The sequence below is a fragment of the Stigmatopora argus genome, chromosome 15 (assembly GCF_051989625.1).
Source record: "Stigmatopora argus isolate UIUO_Sarg chromosome 15, RoL_Sarg_1.0, whole genome shotgun sequence".
Taxonomy (NCBI): Eukaryota; Metazoa; Chordata; class Actinopteri; order Syngnathiformes; family Syngnathidae; genus Stigmatopora; species Stigmatopora argus.
The window spans coordinates 14,238,187-14,257,778 of NC_135401.1; the positions used below are offsets into that span (position 1 = coordinate 14,238,187).

Sequence of the window (19,592 nt, forward strand, 5' to 3'; positions counted from 1 at the left end):
CTCGGGTGCGATTTATAGTCCAGAAAATATGGTATTGAAAAAAGAATAAAGTGGCGCTAGAGGAAGTGTCAACACCACAGTGCCGATGTGACGCTCCTATTTCCATATTTTACTCACAGATTAGCAGAGAGCCATATGTGGCTCCCTAGCCATAGGTTCCCTACCCCTGCTCGAATCAAATAGGTTTGAGGTCAGTAACTACAACCAAAATGTATACAACGGGCACACTGTTCATTTGGGGGAACAATAAAGAATTTTAAGTATGCCTGTTAGTCCAAAAATTACATAAACTAACATCAAGGTTACTTAAAATTTTGTGTTCCAACTACTTAACTAAAGATTATTCATTTCATTTTCTGAACCACTTATACTCACGCGGATCGTAGGGGTTGCTGAAGCCTGAGTGAGCAGCGACAGGCACAGGTGAGTTTTTTCACGTTTTATGCAAGAGAAAAAATAATAATTGAATTTCTTTCATTCATAGACGTCAAAATAAATTTTGTTTGGCGTTTTATCTGTTTATCTTTTCTCTATTTTGAAATAAATGACCGTTTCGGCCGCATTGTCTTGCAGTCAGTCTTGTTACCTTGCAGTTTCGTGCATGCCGTCTTTTTATGCGCATATAAGCCATACTCTCGATTCAGTCATTCTTTTTGTCCACCAAATGCGGCTTCTATGAGAGTAAATACGGTTTTTTTTTTTTACATCAAAACTTGAGTATTCAAGTGCAATTCGTAGATTAAATTTTAGGTTACTACACTGTTTAAGGTTTATCATGAGAACAAACCTGAGTAAATAATAATACAAATGTTAAGTGTCCTAACATGAACACAAAGACATTTGAAACAATGTCCAAATTGAATGAATTATAACGTTATAATGAACTCAATGAGATTTGTCATAAGAATGTATTTAAAGTTACAACAGCTTTATCTGGTTTATGGCAGTTTTATGATAAGCATTCAAAATTTGGAACTGATGTTTAAAGTTCTGCCAATTATTTTCTATTTTGCAGTGTTGTTTGTTATTGGCGTCAATGGCAGCAATGATTTACACACAATGTAGACACACAAATTAGGCCTGGGCGATAATCAATTTAATATTTTTTTTACAGCAAATAATTCCATGAATAATTCAAGATTTCTGATGTTTTTTTGCCAAGAAAGGAAATCTAACAACCAATTAGTGTTTTTTGTTTAGTTATTACTTTGTATTTGTAGGCGGACAGCACAAATACAGGGAGAGAAAAACTGTACTAAATGCAGATGTTTTGCATGTTATTGAACTTACTTTTGTTAAACATTTACCATATTTATCACAGGGCAAGTGATAATTTCTGTCAAAAAACAAACAAGTGGTATCCACATACATAGACATCAAATTTTGGGTCATGGAGGCCACTATATTTATATTTCGCATACAAGTCATGCTCACGTAAATGGATGACAGATTATTATATATATTTTTAATATCAAAGATTATTTTGACCCAATTTTTGAATTAATAAATACAATTTTTAATGGATAAAAAATGCTAAGGTTTTAAAAAGTGGGGGATTGACATCAAATGCATCTAAACTAGGAGGACAGCTTATGAACAAATGTCTTTAATTAATTGTGAGTAAGAGGGGCAGATAAAAGACTAGACATTCGCCCCTCCTGGTCAAAATGGATTGGACAACTGGCACCGTCAATGGCAGCAGAAGGAGTCTAATGAGTGGCTGATAAAAAATAAATAAGTGCGCTTTGAATAAAATAAAACCCTCAACAACATTTTCGCTGAAAAAAAGAAAATCTATCAAAGATTTGATTTTTAGGCCATATCGCCCAGCCCTAATCCAAATCTTGAAACGCTTGTACAAGTGTGCACGTTGACATACACATTTTACACGCACACGCATAAGAATTCTTTAGTACAAGCATATGTCCACACGCAAACATACCTTCTTGTACACGCACATCCACACATTAAGTTGTGTGTTTGGCTGTTTGAGCCATCCTCATTTTGCCACTTAGCCAGGAGGCAGTGGCATGTCGCCGCAGAGCACGGTGGGAAATAAGTCCATCCTCCTTCGCAGGGGCTCAGTACTCCCACTCATCGGTCTTCATGTCCAAGTAGTTGAGAATGTTCTGTGCAAACTTGACGGCCTGCTTGCGAGCCACCTTGGCGCCGTCATCGCCGTGGGGGTCAACGGCGTCCAGTGCCAGCAGCTGCTTGGTCAGCAGCTCTTCCAGAACCATGTAGCTCTTGTCAGCCCGCTTGCCATCGAATCCCAGTGCCCCGGCCTGCAGTTCCGACAGGCTAGACAGGGCCGTCCAGACGGCGCGGTGGGCCGGGTGTTCGTCGGTGCCAGGGCAGCGACGGCCCAGGGCCTCGCGCAGGTCCAGGAAGGTCACCACTGCCTGCACCTCTACCACGGCGCGGCGCCGGGCCTCACGGATGCAGGGGTTCTTGGCCGTGTCCACCTGGTCCAGATGGGTTAGCAGGCCCTGGAGCTCAGCTTTGGGCCCCAAACCTGGGTGGCCCACCGCGCAGTGGCGCAGCACACCCTCACGCAACTGCCGCACGTGGGCCCGCACCGCCTCAATCTCACGGATAGAGTCGTTCTGGGCCAGGTCGTACCTGAATGCACACAAAAGCATCAGTTAGCCACAGGCAGAGGCGGTTCCAGCAGGATGGCATGCGGGCCACCGTAAAAGACAAATGGCACCGATTAAAAAATAATGATCTGGTAGTTGACAGATTAGCAGTCAGCTACAATGACCTTGAGGATGGGGGAGTACACTTGTTTGCTCCAAGATCTACTTTTCAAGGACCCAACTTACCTATTTTTTTCCAAGCCACCAACAAAGCTCAGCCGTTACCAGAAATTAGCAAGTCAAAATGATCTATTCTACTTATATTTACTTGTATTTACTCGCATATAAGCCGCACCCTTAAAATTGCCTTAAAATGGCTGAATTTTACAAATTCTCACGTATAAGCCGCCCCCTGATTCACAATTTTCACCTCCATATTCATGGTTTTAATAGGGAGTACAAATGTGTTACTTTGAAGGGAAAATTTTAAGAAAAATCATCGCACGTGGCATTAGGGTCAATATCATAAGGAAGTTAATATGCCTGTCTTTGTAAATGCAAAATATCATATTATTCAATTTGAAAAAAGAAATAAGTTTAACTTGAGAACCTGCTGCTTTTTAATGAATTACCAATTTCTTACCACAAGTTTAAGATATTGTGGCGGCCAAATGGCTTCTAATGTCAAAATATCTCTTTTTTGATGGTTCATATTACTGCAATAGTTGAGAATAAAAAGAAATAAAAATCAAAGTGGAATTTTGTTTTATTTCCTAATCACAAATGTACAATTTCCTTTCAGGAAGTGTGTCTGTACCGATAGTGTTTACCAAGTCTCTGGGTGCAAAAATAGCATGGCATACACATTACACAGGTATCAAGGCTGATGTTTTAACGATCGACCGCAAAACCTACGATCAGCCTTAATTACTATTAGGACGTGCTGACATGGTAAACGCTACGAATCTATCAGGGCTACTTGCGTCTGGCCAGTCAGAGCATGTTTGTAACTGCGGTGGGCTGGCGACACCATGAGCGAGCGGTGGCAAGGTCGTGAGGTAGGACGCCTTTCCACGTCATTTACAAACGTCATTTTTGGAAGAATTTCCGCCAGCGAGTTTCCAGGTGCTTCCCGAAACACTTTTTCTGTCGTGACGGGAAGACTCGGCGAGACACGATGGTGCTGGCCACGCTGACCCAATTTAGTTGTAAGGTAGGACAGCTTTCTACGTCATTTACAAACGTCATTTTCGGAAGAATTTCCACCAGTGAGTTTCCAGGTGCTTCCCGAAACACTTTTTCTGTCGTGACGGGAAGACTCGGCGAGAAATGATGGTGCTGGCCGCCGCGCTGACCAAATTTAGTTGTAAGGTAGGACGCCTTTCCACGTCATTTGCCAACGCCATTTTTGGAAGAATTTCCGCCGGCAAGTTTCCAGGTGCACACCCACACACCCACCCATAAATCCCGCTTTATAAGGATTAGTAGAATAGATAAAGCATGATTTATTGATGGGTGGATGTTTTATGTTAACATTCTCATGCTACATTTGTCCAAACCGTGCATCATAGAGAGTTGACTTTTTTATGGTGGCCAGAAACGGCTGTCAGATTGTAATAGACAAGTGATTGAATTTCTTTACATTCTCCAAGTGTGTAAACTCAAACTTTGAACATTTGCAAGGATTACCGATGAATATGCCTGACCAGAAATACGTTATGTTGCTGCTCTCTTGTTGTAGTTTTAAGCATTACACTCTGCAGATTCAAAACATCCATACATTTTTCAGTGCACAATGCAGTGCTTCCGCTTAGTCATTTCCACTTGAAATTAGTCACGTGAACTATCCAACAGCATCGCTATTTTGTGAGTTTATGTCATGTTTTCACTTTGGTTTACAATGTTTTAACAAAAATAACACCCAAACATTGCTTAAATAGGTACAATTCGTCATCTTTTCTTTTGAAATTGACCGTCAGTTTTCCTTACCTTTTCCCAAAAGGCATACTCCTGCTTCTGCATACCTGTACATAATTGTATACACGTTTGCTGTGCTGTGCGCGTAACTGAAATTTTCCTTTTTCATCTAACCCATTTTTCAAAAGAGGATTTTTATATAGCGCAACAACTGTCTTTTGGTTCACCGGTCCCCCATCACTAAAGGGCGCTGAAAGCATAATTGGGGCAGACCTTTGAAGTGTCCAAGATTAATGTATCACTTAATGAGAAACTGTCACAGCTCTTTCATGTTAGGCAAAGCTGACCGCTCCACATGTAAGAGATCCTGATGAACCAGATATGCACGTTAAAATAAACAAGTAGTGCAGATGTGACTATTGCGCTGGGCACATTGCGATTTCACAGTACAAACGTGACATTGGAAACCAACAGACTGGAAAAAAAATCTTAGTCATCCGATCTCCAAATAGTACCTTGGTGATGGAATGGTAGATCGCGATCGATGTATTGAGCACCCCTGTATCATAGACTTTAACCAACTTAGGTGATGCAGGTAGCAATTGATTTTTTTAAAGAGCAAGGGTGCCGGATTTTACGCAAAAAGGGTTTAAAGACTTAGAGAACCATGGCAGGATCTTTGTGTTATGAGCTATTCAGGCATCCTATCAGCTGAGTTTTTCATCTTTATGGCCCATAAATATAGCTATTGTTTGCAGACTACCATGACTGAAAAAAGACTAGCCAGTTTGGCTGTTCTAAAATGGAAAGCCAAAGCCAAGACCACGTGGGGAAAAATTGCTAAATGAATAATGGTTATAGCAGCCGTCGTGTGGCTTTTAGAAGTACCTGCGAGTGTCATCTCCTTCTCCCTCCAGGTCCAAATGTTTGAGGAGTCCATTGATCTCTTCAACTACCTGCTTACGGTAGTTCCTGACATTGGCGTTTCCCGACACGTCTAGAGCGTCCAGTTCCACTTGCATTTCCATCAGAAGCCGGGACAGGTGAGCGCAGCTGTCACGGCCACTCAGGCCCATCAGCAATGCCACCAACTGGCTCCGCGCCACGCTGACCTTGGCCATTACCTTTGCACAAGCCACAAAAAGTTCAAAATTGTAGCAAACCAGGTACGAGTTGGGCAATTCTCTCACCTGGTTGATACTTTCGACGGCGGCGTGTGTTTCGCTGGAGAGCGGCAATGAGAGCGTTTGACGGGGGGTGCGGCCCTCCAGGACATCCTGGACTGCGCACAGTCGGGTCAGCGCCCGGTAGCGCGCCTTCCGGAGCGGAACCCGACCCTCCGTCTTCAACTGGGTGAGCCGCAATATCAGTTGCTGCAGGGCCTCCAGCAGCTCATCATCCACGTCCGCGGTGGCGCCCTGCCGCTGCGGGGCAACTACGCGGGCATCCACCAGCTGCCGCGCCTCCTCGCTCAGCTCTTCCATGGCTCGGCGGGAGGGGTGGCGGGCATTCTCCTCTAGGTAGCGCAGTAGACCCTCCACTTCCTGCGCTGCCCGCTTGCGCGCACATTGCAGCTCCGCCTTGCCCTCTGTGTCCACACGGTCCACATCCAGGAGGAGGCGTGTGAGCTCACGCTCCAGGCGCTTGTAGTCACGGTCGTCGGCCAACCCGCTGAAGGTGCATACCTGGGGGAAAGTCCAGAGACATTAGCTGCCAATGATAATAGATTTCCGATCGATTTGGACTGCGAATTGTCCTAGGTCAAACAGATTGAACGTCTATTGCTGCCAAAGGCACTGAAACATGAACATGTTTTTTGATCACAGCCAACTCTTAGTTCAAGTGTAGTGGGCGTTTACGGCAGTGAATGAGTTAAAAAAATGCAACTCTAAACTCTGTTGGGTTATAGAGGTTGGTAAATTCCATGGAATATTCGTTTTTTCATTCATTTATCCACCAAGCTTATCCTTTGATCAGTGGCGGGGGTACTGGAGCCTATCCCAGCTAACTAAGGCAGTATGCAAGGTACACCTTAAATTGTTTGCCAACCAATCACAACATTCCTTCATTGGCCTCTCAAAACAATTGGATGTCTTCCACTGTCATTGGTATTGAAACATGGGCATTTACAGCCAGTTTAAATGACTTGGTTGCCTAACGGTGTCAACAGCAGACAACAAGTTAAATTCTATGGAAAAAATAAAATAAAACAAGTTTCAAACATTATTTGAGTGTTATGAGGGACCATAACTAGATGATATTTCTATTTTTATTAATTTCACTGAAGTAAATATTTAATTAAAATTAATTTAGAAATTGATTTAGGGCAGTCCGGTTGGTGAGTGGTTAACACGTCGGCCTCACGTCGGATAAAGCGGTTCGAAAAGGAGATGAGATTTGAATTCATGTTTATTAAAGTTTAAAAAATGTATTCAATTACATCTCATCGATTTTCTCGATATACTTTTTCCCCAAAATGATTTTGATTATGTAAGGCAAATTTAACACATTATATAAATGTATATTAGAAATAAAACACCAACAGAATTTTAAACATTTATTGAACTTAAAGTATACACATTCAAGTAAACAGTATGGGTAAGGAGCAAAAAAAAGAAAATATACAACGAAGTCCAAACAGCAACCAAATGGTTTCAGAGCAGGTAGTTGATTTAGATTACCGTAATTACTCGAATATAACACGCAGATTTTTGCTATATAATTAATTCCAATAGTTGGGGGTGCGTGTTATAATCAATAACTAAAATAAATTACAAATTTTCGATCGAAAAAAGCATTGTCAAACTCACTTTGACGCACGGATTTTACGTCATCTCGTAGAGCCGACGCACGGATTTTGCGTCATCTCGTAAAGCCAATCGGATGATGTGTTGTGGGAGGAAGAGGAAGTGGATGAAGGAAGCGTGGACGTTGATAGGATTCTCAACGAAGAGATGTATGAGAGGTGTCAGGAGTGGCCCTTTTGGCCCTCCTGGGTTGCCGTTGACGCATACCGGCTGTAGCCAATCCATTGATTGCTTTCGTTTCCTGTATTTAAGTAGCGACGCGTCATCACACGTCGCCAGATCGTTCACTATCGTTGACTATCATTGACTGTTGTTAGCGGTTGCTAGCGGTCGCTAGCTGTCGTTATTCTGTTGCCTCTGTCCGTATGCGCGCCGCATGCGGCCACGTTTGTTTCCACGCCTTGGTTGATTCATTAAAGGACTCCGTATCACGCTGAATGCCTCGTCCTCTCCTGCTTCCTGCATTTGGGTCTACCTACATCCACGGTCGCGTCGCACAACGCGGCGCGACCGTAACAGATGCCCCCGATCGCGCTGCGACGACCCAGCGACGCGGCGCGATCATAACAAGAGGACAGACAAAGAGAGAGAGGAACTCTTCATTTGAAGGATTCTAATGAATAAATTTGTTTGAACAAAACAATCGTGAAACGAAGAAAAAAAGGTAAGATTTCTGATTTTCGTCAGCGGGAAATTTTAGGTGCACACTATATTCGATTACTGCGTTTTTCCCAGATATTTTTGGCCCAAAATTACCTGCGTGTTATTTTCGAGTGCGCGTTATATTCGAGTAATTACGGTATTTAAAATATTTCAATATTGCACTTGGTTTTTCCTGGCATAGGCTGGGAAAAATGCTTCCCATGCATTCTTTGTGTCCAGTACCTGCAAGAAAAAAAAGTTAATATTTACACAAATTGGAGCAGTTTGTGGAATATAGTGTAAATAAATTCTTGACTAAAGCTCGTTAACTCATTCACTGGCATTGACTATGATAGACGTACATCGTTTGTTTGTTACCAAGCTCCCAGCTCAACTGGATTGGACATGCATCACTGTCAATGGGAGCCCACAAGTTAAATGACTATTTGAATTGTTCTGTGTTCTGCAATACTGTTGCTATTTAGTTGTTAATAAATTATATACATTATATATTACAGTAGTACTTCTACTTACGAATGCTTCTAGGTACAAAACAAAATTCAGGTTAAGAAACCCATTGATGTGCAAAGGACCATCCCAGCATACAAAAACAAGATCCAAGTTCCGAAATCTACAAAATGTAAATGCATTTTCTGTGTCTATTTTATTTTGAAATTGTCACGGTAAAATTGCAGCCTGCTTCACTTCCACTTGGAGCCCCCCACAACAACAACAACAACTCTCTTTTGACTGCCATTTGTCGTCAGAGTTCTTTATTTAAAATTACTGGTGTCAATGAAATGAATAAGCAGGCCCTATTATTCATCGAAAAACAGAAGATAAAGTGGCGTGCGGTTGACTGATATTGCAAGGCAATACGGCCAGTTGTAACCCACCGACTAGCCTCACTACGCTATTGAAGCAGAAGGAAGCATTAAAAGCGACGACCCCTTTGGCATAGCCTCTGTACTGAATGATGAAATGTTAAGACTGTTAGTCCGTTAGAGTTCTACTTAATGCTAAGTTGTTTTGAATTCATAATTTGAAGTTGTTTAGATGTGTTTATATGCATGTGTTGTGTGCTACCGTAAGCTTTCTCCTTATTCTGTACTACTGCACAAAGTTTGATTTTGCATTTTGCATGCTTTTTATTCATTTTAATACATTAATAAATCCATTTCTTATCATGTTCTTTCATTTTTCATGTTTTTCACATATTTCATACAAAAGTGAGACAGTGATCATTTGCAAAGGGTTTATTTTTTTATTACAGAATTTAAATATTAAATACTTGTTTACTTAGGAAAAATCCGAGTTAAGAAAAATGTTTTCCTTTAGCACATCAAATAAAATTTAAGTAGTATTAGACAGCATGCATTTTGAAAAATGTATGTAGTAACTAACCCTTAAACCAAGTTGAAACCAGCACTAAATCAAAACTACTACTATTATAAGACATTATGTTTATATGTACTATGCAGTGGTGGACCGTCAGGGACTGCAAGGCCTTCTCTGCTGGCCTAAAAAAATATCTGAATCACAGACTGATGCTAATTATGTTTTGTCCATGAATAAATTAAATTAAATTTAAATTAAATAATTCCAAATTGTCTGTCAGCTTCCTTTCATTGCTTTTCCTCTGGTTGCACTGCTTCCAGATGTGTGTTTTCATATTTAAGCATCTAACCAATCACATTTCAGCCATTATTTGTTGCCAGGGTCAGAAATATGCCTTGAGGCCTTCACAATCAGTTCTGCAGGCTCTGCTGCATAAAACAAGCGTCGATAAAACTGTCAGATTTCGAGTTGGCGACACCAATGCCTTCTCGCAGGCGTAGGGATACGTCATCACTTTCACCAACTATGACTGGCTACTGATAGAGTGGACTAGCCAGAGCTACCAAATTGTACCTGAAGCGAGCTGCACAAGCAAATATATTGATTAACTAGCGGTTTTGTCAACCCACAATGGCTGAAGGAGGAGAAGAAATGTATTTGTTTGCAGATTTACTGTCAAAGCCATTTTCAAGACGGACTTTTCAAGAAATGCTGGACATTAAGAAAGGTTGGACAACTCCGAAGCAAGCAAGCCTGTCACAACCGGGAACGAACATTTTCAGCCCTAAATCGAATATAATGTACTATGCCAGAAATAAGACAGGACAGGCTCGACTTTCAGCATTAGCTTCGATGGCGATAGAAAAGGAGGTAAGAAAGGAGGATGGATTGTGTACAGATAAAAAGGATTTTCGGTGAGTAAAATATGGCTATATTCCTAAATAATATTTCAATTGTATGAGGTTATTATTGATGCTTTTTCACGTGTCGCAGCTGTAGCTGCAGTAAAGGTTTTATAGCCATAAAATAGTTTTTGAGGGTTGGATTGATTCAGACATAGCTGAAGGCGTCGGTTTGAAATTCACGGCCCGCCACTGGTACTACGTAATATTTGTTCAACCAGGCACAATGAGTTGAAAACATCTTATCATTTACAGTGAGATGAGATGTAAAGAATTAATTCAGTCTCGTATTAGTTGTGTGCAAATCACCGAAAGCAGCAGTTTTTTTCAGACACTTAACAGACAATGCCCAAGCTAATGCTAACTAATGCTACAGCTAATGCTACGAGTTGCATTTAGAGTGTGGTGGTCATTCAATTAATACCCTAAAAGGTTAAAGCAACATTGCCTGTTTTTTTTCCAAGAAAAAATAAAAAATCTTACCATTAACACAAAAGAAGCTTGGAGCCCCCCTTTTGCCCCCTTGGCTTGAGATGGGTCTGACCTCCTGCTTCGTCCTTCTTCAGTCAGTCAGTTGGCGGTTGCCACAGCCCACAAAGTGCCGGTTTAGTATGTGGGTGGAAAACTGCCAGGAAATGATCCTAATATATCCGTACTTTAATTGTGCCGCTGTCCTATTTCTTGCCCAGAAATGCTGGTATCCCAAGCATCGAAATTATAGCTGTGAAAGGAACTATGTTATCGACAGTGTTTTGTTCAACAACGCATTTACGCATTTACATCGTCATGATGTCGACATTAGCAATTAGTCGGGAGAGCTCTAGTTTAATTCCAGGTTCGGATGTTCCTGTGTGGAGTTTGCCTGTTCTCCCTAGGCGTGCGTGGGTTTCTCCAGGTACTCTAGTGCCCCCCTCACATCCCAAAACATGCAGGGCGGTTGAACACTCTAAATTGCCCAGAAGTATGAGTGTGTGCATGAATGGTTGTCCGTTTCCTTGTGCTCTGTGATTGGCTGGGCATCAATTCAGGGTGTTGCCGACATGATGACTGGTATAGACTCCTTTTCTACTCAGAGTAAATTAAAAAGAAAGCATCCGGAACCACATCCCATTTTTTCCACTAGCCTCCAATTGGCTAGAAATGAGTTCCGTTTCCATGATGCCGTACCAAAGGTTAGCGCGCTCTCGGCGGACACGACAGCTGGCCCGAGCGGGGTAGCGGCCACCAGCGGAGTATGAGCGTGAACATTCAACCAAAAGTCTCCTTTCCGAGCACTTTTTTCATCTTTTTCCGGGGCCATGGAAAAGCTGTTCCGAAGCAGAGTTCTTGATTTGTGTGCCTTCGATCTTCGTTTGCCACGGAATTCTGACGCATCTTAAGTTTTTCTCAGTGTGCTTAATGCAGCTACATTCTTTGCTTTTCATCACTTTCACCCAGGAAAGTTATGGTGAGAGTGAAATGAAGAGGCATGCTGTTATTAAAGTCCTCAGAAGTTTTGCCTAGAACAGTTTAGGAAATCTTAAAAGTTGGCAGAGGCAATCATGGTTGGAACAATATTTCACCAAACGTAACATTTTAAGTTGGGTTCACGTGCATGTGTATACAGTGGGGCCAATAAGTATTTAGTCAACCACCAATTGTGCAAGTTATCCTACTTGAAAAGATTACAGAGGCCTGTAATTGTCAACATGGGTCAACCTCAACGATGAGAGACAGAATGTGGAGGAAAAAAATCTGAAAATCATATTGATTTTTAAAGAATTCATTTGCAAATCATGGTGGAAATAAGTATTTGGTCAATACCATAAATTCATCTCAATATTTTGTTATGTACCCTTTGTTGGCAATAACGGAGGCCAAACGTTTTCTGTAACTCTTCACAAGCTTTTCACACACTGTTGCTGGTATTTTGGCCCATTCCTCCATGCAGATCTCCTCTAGAGCAGTGATGTTTTGGGGGTGTAGTTGGGCAACATGGACTTTCAACTACCTCCACAGATTTTCTATGGGGTTGATATCTGGAGAGTGGCTAGGCCACTCCAGGACCTTGAAATGCTTCTTACGAAGCCACTCCTTTGTTGCCCTGTTTGGGATCAGTGTGATGCTGAAAGACCCAGCCACGTCTCATCTTCAATGTCCTTGCTGATGGGAGATTTTCACTCAAAATCTCTTGATTCATGGCCCCTTTCGTTCTTTCCTTTACACAGATCAGTCGTCCTGGTCCCTTTGCAGAAAAACAGCCCCAAAGCATTATGTTTCCACCCCCATGCTTCACAGTGGGTACGGTGTTCTTCGGATGCAATTCAGTATTCTTTCTCCTCCAAACACGAGAATATATGTTTCTACCAAAAAGTTCTATTTTGGTTTCATCTAACCATAACACTTTCTCCCAGTCCTCTTCTGGAGCATCCAAATGCTCTCTAGCGAACCGCAGACGGGCCTGGATGTGTATTGGCTTCAGCAGGGGGACACGTCTGGCAGTGCAAGATTTGAGTCTCTGGCGGCACATTATGTTACTGATGGTAGCCTTTGTTACTGTGGTCCCAGCTCTCTGTAGGTCATTCACTAGGTCCCGCCGTGTGGTTCTGAGATTTTTGCTCACCGTTCTTGTTATCATTTTGACGCCACGGGGTGAGATCTTTCATGGAGCCCCAGATCAAGGGAGATTATCAGTGGTCTTGTATGTCTTCCATTTTCTAATAACTGCTCCCACAGTTGATTGGATTGAATTGGATAACTTTATTCATCCCGTATTGGGGAAAATTCGTTGTCACAGTAGTAGATGCTACCACAGTGTCGTAAAAAGTCCTCAGCAGTGTCCTGCACACTCCAAAGGACGGTAGACTCCTCAGTAGGTAGAGGCGGCTTTGGCCCCTTTTATACAGGGCATCTATGTTTGTAGACCAGTCTAGTTAGTTGTTGAGGTGAACATCCAGGTACTTAGAATTCTCCACGATTTCAATATCTATACCCTGGATGTTCACCTGAGTGGTCTGTTGAGGATTCCTCCGAAAATCGATTACCATTTCCTTTGTCTTACTTGTGTTGATGTAGAGGTGGTTTTGCCTACACCAGTCAACAAAAGCTGTGATGACTCCCCTGTACTCTAGGTCGTTCCCGTCCATCACTCCTCCAACAATAGCAGTGCCGTCAGAGAACTTCTGGAGGTGGCAGGTGTCTGTAATATGTTTGAAGTCTGATGTGTAGAGGGAGAAGAGGAGTGGGGAGACCACTGTGCCTTGTGGGGCCCCCGATTTCTTTACACTAGCGTTTTACCTATTACAGACTCAGTCTTCCCAGCCTAGTGCAGGTCTACAATTTTGTCTCTGATGTCCTTCGACAGCTCTTTTGGTCTTGGCCATAGTGGAGTTTGGAGTGTGAGAGACTGAGGTTGTGGAAAGTTGTCTTTTATCCCGATAATGAGTTAAAACAGATGCTATTAATACAGGTAATGAGTGGAGACTTCATTAGAAGAAGTTAGACCACTTTGACAGCCAGAAATCTTTCTTGTTTGCAGGTGACCAAATACTCTAATTTGGAAATACATTCTTTAAAATCAAACAATGTGATTTTCTATGTTTTTTTCCACATTCTGTCTCTCATGGTTGAGGTTTACCCATGTTGACAATTACAGGCCTCTCTAATCTTTTCAAGTGGGAGAACTTGTACAATTTGTGGTTGACTAAATACTTATTTGTCCCTTCAATCATTTTCTTATTTGTGTTTTGTATATATTTCAGACAAAATCAGTATACTTTTATCATTTTTTAAGGGTTTCAAGGGAATTATTGGGGACTTTAAAATAGTTCAAATAAATTAAGGCCCCGCCTACTGCACATAGGTGGTTGAGGCTCCAGCACACCCCACAACACTTGTGAAGATAGGCAGAGCAGAAAATGAATTAATTGGTGGAAGGCATCCAACGGATATGTAATGAAAGGCAATACCTGGGGCCCCAGTCCGGTCACCTCCCGGTGGACTTCGTACAGCTGCGTCATGGCGGGGTGCTGGGGCAGGTACTGGGGCGGGTGCTCTGTTGCCATGGGTGGCTGCTGCTGCGGCAGCTGCTGCCCCCCGTGCTCCATTCGCTTGCCTCCGTCAAAGGGCTTCCCGAAGAGACTGCCAACACATGGGAAGTTACCACAATTGCAGGAAACTCATATAAAACGAGGAAATTATGACATTTCTCTAATACAATGCACATTAGGACTACTCTTGTTTCCAGACCACATTTTGAGGATTTTGGTCTACCAGATGAAATCCAATGCCTTTTAAACAATTACAGGCCATTTGTCGGCTGGCATTGACAGTGCTAGACGTCCAGTCTATATAGGCTGAGAAGGTGGCGAATGAACTATAATTTATTCATTCATTCGCGCTTCCCAGATAAAAAGGAATTGGACATCTAGGCCCGTGAATGGCACTCAAACATGAGTGTTCACTACCAGTCCCCCCAGTTTAAATGATTTGTAATTCTATTGTTATCCATGGTACAAAATGAGGTAAATCCTATGAAACTTAAAAGCAAAATTAACACTATTTTATGGTGTGCCATTTGGGGGTGTGACAATATAACAATTTTGTGATATATACAGTCGTACCTCTACTTACGAATACTTCTAGGTACGAAATTTTTAGGTTACGAAATTCCTCTGAATGTAAATGCATTTCCTGCATCCGTTATTTTATTTTGAAATTGTCCTGGTAACAATATTGTGGCCTGGTTTCCTTCCAGTTGGAGCCTATTAGAACATAACTTTTTTGACCGCTGTTTGTCGTCACAGCAATTTATTTATAATTATTGGAGTGAATGAAATTAATAAGTGGGCCCAGTGATTCACCTAAAAACAGAAGAGAAGAAAGTGAAGTGTGGTTGGCAGATATTGCAAGGCAATACGACTGGCCGTAACCCACTTGCGAGCATCGCTATGCTATTGAAGCAGAAGGAAGCATTGAAAGCAACGACTCCTTAGCATGGCCTTCCTAAACAGCAAGATGAAGAGACTTTTACTCCTTTTGAATTGTATTTAATGCAGAGTTTATATGAATTCCTCATTTAAGTTGTTTAGATGTGTGCATGTGTTCGTGTGCTAACGTTAGGTTCTTCATTAATGTACTGTACTACTGCACGAATAGAAGTTTTTGCATTTTTGTTCAATAATTTAATTTTTTAATAAATAATTTTCTTCAATACTGTTCTTTCATTTTTGTCTGTTTCTCGCATCTTTCATACAAAACTGGGACACTGATCATTTTTAAAGGATTGAGTTGGTAGTTTTTTTGAGGACCATGGAACACATTACAGAATTTTCATATGAAATACTGCTTTACTTACGAAATATTCAAGTTACGAAAAAAGTTCTGTAACCAATTAATTTCTTAAGTAGAGGTATGACTGTAGTAGTTATACTTGTTATAAAGACACCAGCCAAGAATCTATACATAATAATAATAATCGCCCTGTCGTCATCATCAACAACAAAGAGCCTAATTGTCATCACACCCAGAAACTGCGTATGACGAAATTGGTAGTGCTTCTCCACAAGGTGCGTTTTCTCGGCAAAAGAATCTATACATCCTTTTAAAGTAACCAAAAAAACATAACAAAGGAACCAACATGTCAGTCAAGTTGTTGTTTAATTCCCTCAATTTTTGCCCCAACTTGAAGAATGCAACTTATACAACTTATGGTTGTGTGAAACAAACTGAGCATCAATCAGTGGAATCCAAGTAGTGCTCAAATTTGTTCCTACCAGTTGCATATGACCGGGAACTGAATCTTTGGTTCCTTAGTTGCCGGTCTTGTCTTGTACTTTTTTGGGCTGGACTACTGAGCTTACATACTGGCTATGACCTCAGGCAGGAAGTGAGGAGAGTTTATTCTGATTGGGAGTTTTCTGCCCCCTGTTGGTTTGGAGGGGGCAGACGTATCTTCCGCTTAGTTGACTTGACAATGCCGTAAGCAAAACTTTCCACTAGAATATTCACTACTATCATCCTTCACCACTTCACGGCTTCAACAACATTCGCAGCTTCAGAACAACGCGGTTATTTATATTAAGTACAACAAAAAAATTCATAAGAGTGTCAAAATTTATGCTGAAAATCGAAAGCGGAAGACGGGATTAAAAAATGGCAGATGTGATATTTAACCGTAAAAGTATGACACGCCGAATAATATAAAAGACTGAGAAGAATGACATCTTGCCTTCTCCTGTTTTGTTGCGAGTGAATTTCCCATCACCTGTGGGGAAAGACTACACCGAGCCTATTCGACCTTTGTTTGGATTTTGAGTCGCCGTTGAAAATGCCTCCTTAGGGTCTTGGGCCATCGAAGGCATCCAAATGAGCCCAAGAAAAAAAAATCGAGACATGCTTATAGTCACCGAAAAAGTGACATTGCAACATATGAAAAAGGCATAGCATGCCAAATAAATGACCCTACCGTGCATTATACCAAGAAAGAAGAAGCAAAGATTCGGAAAATACCAACAATATCCTTTTTCCAAGGAAACCAAGCCAACTTTTTCTGGCGGATATCTGTTTGCATTATTTCATTCTTTTCCGCAACCGAATATCCGCACACAGGTTGCGGGAGGTGCTGGAGCCTTTTCCAGCCAACTTTGGGCACCAGGCGGCGGACACCCTGAATTGGTGGCCAGCCAATTGCAGAGGACAAAGAGACGGACAACCATTAATGTGCACACATAACTAGGAGCAATATGCGTTTGAGTGTTCCACCAGTCTACCACAAATGTTTTTGGGATGTGGAAGGAAACCGGAGGACCCGAGAAAACCCAAGCAAGCTCATGACTCTCAACTCTTCTTCAAAGGAAAGTTAAAAAACACAATTAAATTCAATTTGTCCAATTTTAGGTTAATTAGAAACAATCTAATGCCCGAGTCAGAAAAACTATATCATGAAACAATGATCATATCACACATGACTTAATGCCTAACAAGTTGGTCATTGGCCCGCAAAACAACACTAAAATCAATTGAAACCATTTATAAGCAAGCTCTGAAAGTATTGGATAGAAAACCAAAAACGCACCAACACTGTCAGACATTTAAAAAAAACACAAATGTCTGAACTGTGACAATAATGTTAAATATGCAGATACCACCTTAGTTTACAAAATCCCTCACAAAGCTCCTCCTCCACTTTGTAAATCGACATACGAGCTCGGTCCCGGGAGGCATTAAGCTCGTATCTAAAGGTATTACTGTATTTTCTCTAAGCTAATTTTTGTCTTGTGTTTTTAGTTTTCACGGTGTTATTTGTTCATCTGTGGTAAGATGGATTCAATAAATTCATCAGTTTGAGAAAGCCACTTGTCTGTCGGGACCTGGAGGCATTAAACTCTGTCATACCTTTTTAATTCGGAAAGGATAAACAATATTTGTCATGAGAGTTTTGTGATATTGCCTGTCTGATTGCTGCACTATTTGTGTTTAAAAAGCGTGAGGAATGAATGACCTATTATTGTCCAAGACAAACCCTGAGGCGTTACTGGGTCAAAATCAAATACACTATATTTGAGTGTCCCAGAAATAAACGAGGTTAGCCACTATTTTCCTTTTCTGCCGCTTAAGACACATGACAATGTATTACAGTGCATGTTAACTCATACTAGTGGCATTAACAGTGATAGACATTTCATTTATTTGGGCGGAGAATGGCTGGAAACAATGTGACGAAGACGAAACGCCATAACGCAAGACAATGCGGCCGATACGGTCATTAATTTCAAAATAGAAAAGATAAAGAGATAAAACGCTAAACAAAAATTATTTTGACGTCTATGAATTGAATTCAAGGAAAAAAAGTGAAAAAAAACTCACATACGTCTGTCACTGCTCTCTCAGGGCGTCGCAATCTTACCTAGGGCGCTGCCGTCTTGCCTAGTTTAAACGTGCTCTGACTGGCCAGACGCGTTAATTCCTTAAAGGAAATGATTGTTCATTTGTGATTATGTAATAAAACAAAATTACGCCTCATTTTTTTATTTTTATTTCTTGTTCGAAAGTGACAACTATTGCAATAATATGAATCATCAAAAAAAATCTAGATATTTCGACATTAGAAGCAATTTGGCCGCCACAACATATTAAAATTCTGGTAAGAAATGTGTAATTTCTGTCATTAAAAAGCATCAAGTTCTAATCAAGATAGGCTTATTTCTTTTTTGAAATTGAATAATTTGATATTTTACATTTACAAAGACAGGCATATTAACTTCCTTATGATATTGACCCTAATAATGTGCGTTTGATTCATACAGTATCTCAGAAATACCATGTGCAATGATTTTTCTTAAGATTTTCCCTTCAAAGTAAAACATTCGTACTCCCTGTTAAAAACATGATTATGGAGGTGAAAATTGTGAATAAGGGGGCGGCTTCTGTGCGATAAAATTGTAAAATTCAACAACTTTAAGGCAATTTTAAGGGTGTGGCTTATACGTGGGGGCAGCTTATATGTGAGTAAATACAGTACTCCACAGGTCAATTCTGGTTTTATAGTATAGAAATTTTTCTTTGAATTGTTCATGTATTAAGATCACAACTGTGCTATAATATTAAAAAAATGTTTAATGCTATCGTTTTATCTTGTGTCCTGTCAATGCTATATTCCTCTTCACACACAAATTGATTTTTTATTGTCTTCTTAATTCAGGTGACACCTAGACAACTGATTTTTTTTGCCTTATCAGAATACACCTCAAATAACAACACTCCTAAGAGCTTTTGTGGATCACTAATCCTCTTAAGAATTGTTACATAAGGGGGCGCAGGCTGGGTCATTTCCAGCACAAGACTGCCTGTTTGCCATCTGGACAGCAACGTTTTAAAAACGTGACATTTGGGATCCCAATTGCAGTTAGTTTCATCCATGTGCTAAGTGGCTACCAGCTAAAAGGAATTCCTCCCTCGCTCGTGAAGATCGTCTTGCCCATCTTCAGCGTGGCCTGCCCAGTCCCGGATTGGCGCATTATGTCATCCCGGTAAAATAAAACACCCCAAAAATTGTTCCACATGTCTCAACCTGCACACATCTGCAACACGCTTTGCATGTCACGACAGTACTCACCTCTTCAACACCCCGAACACGTTGGCGCACATGTTTTATCGACTCGAGCGGCTTCCCATCCGTTGAGACTATGTTCTTAAACAAGTAATATCCGAAGGAAATGTGGAATTTTTAGGGAGCGACGCAGCAGATGTGCTCAGCTTCAGCACCAGCACCGCGCAGCTGTGGCCCCGCCCACAAACCTCCAACCATCTCGCCTTTGAACGTCATCCGAGGTCAAAATACTACATATTTGCACATAATGCTTTCGAATGACATTTTAGCTGCTAGTTGAAGAGCGCATGTCAGCCGCGAAGGCTTTTTTGTTCTCCTG

The 19,592-nt window shown here is 41.2% G+C and overlaps 1 protein-coding gene across 7 annotated transcripts in view; it reads right to left on the reverse strand.

Moving 5' to 3' along the window:
• bag5 (BCL2 associated athanogene 5) overlaps positions 1-19,592 on the reverse strand; it is a 32,851-nt gene that overhangs the window by 12,048 nt on the left and 1,211 nt on the right. For 3 of the 7 annotated variants that reach the window (XR_013305121.1, XR_013305120.1, XR_013305119.1), the window contains exons 1-5: positions 19,280-19,519; positions 14,133-14,304; positions 5,687-6,181; positions 5,385-5,620; positions 1,943-2,622 (exon numbers count right to left, since the gene is read on the reverse strand). Coding sequence is in view for 4 of the 7 variants with exons in the window: in XM_077620673.1 (XP_077476799.1) it covers positions 2,082-2,622; positions 5,385-5,620; positions 5,687-6,181; positions 14,133-14,304; positions 19,280-19,311 (1,476 nt within the window). In the remaining 3 variants the exon portion in view is untranslated. Of the gene's footprint in view, positions 1-1,074; positions 2,623-5,384; positions 5,621-5,686; positions 6,182-14,132; positions 14,305-19,279; positions 19,520-19,592 lie in introns of those variants that run through there. The other 4 variants (XM_077620676.1, XM_077620675.1, XM_077620674.1 and 1 more) reach the window with 2 other exon arrangements.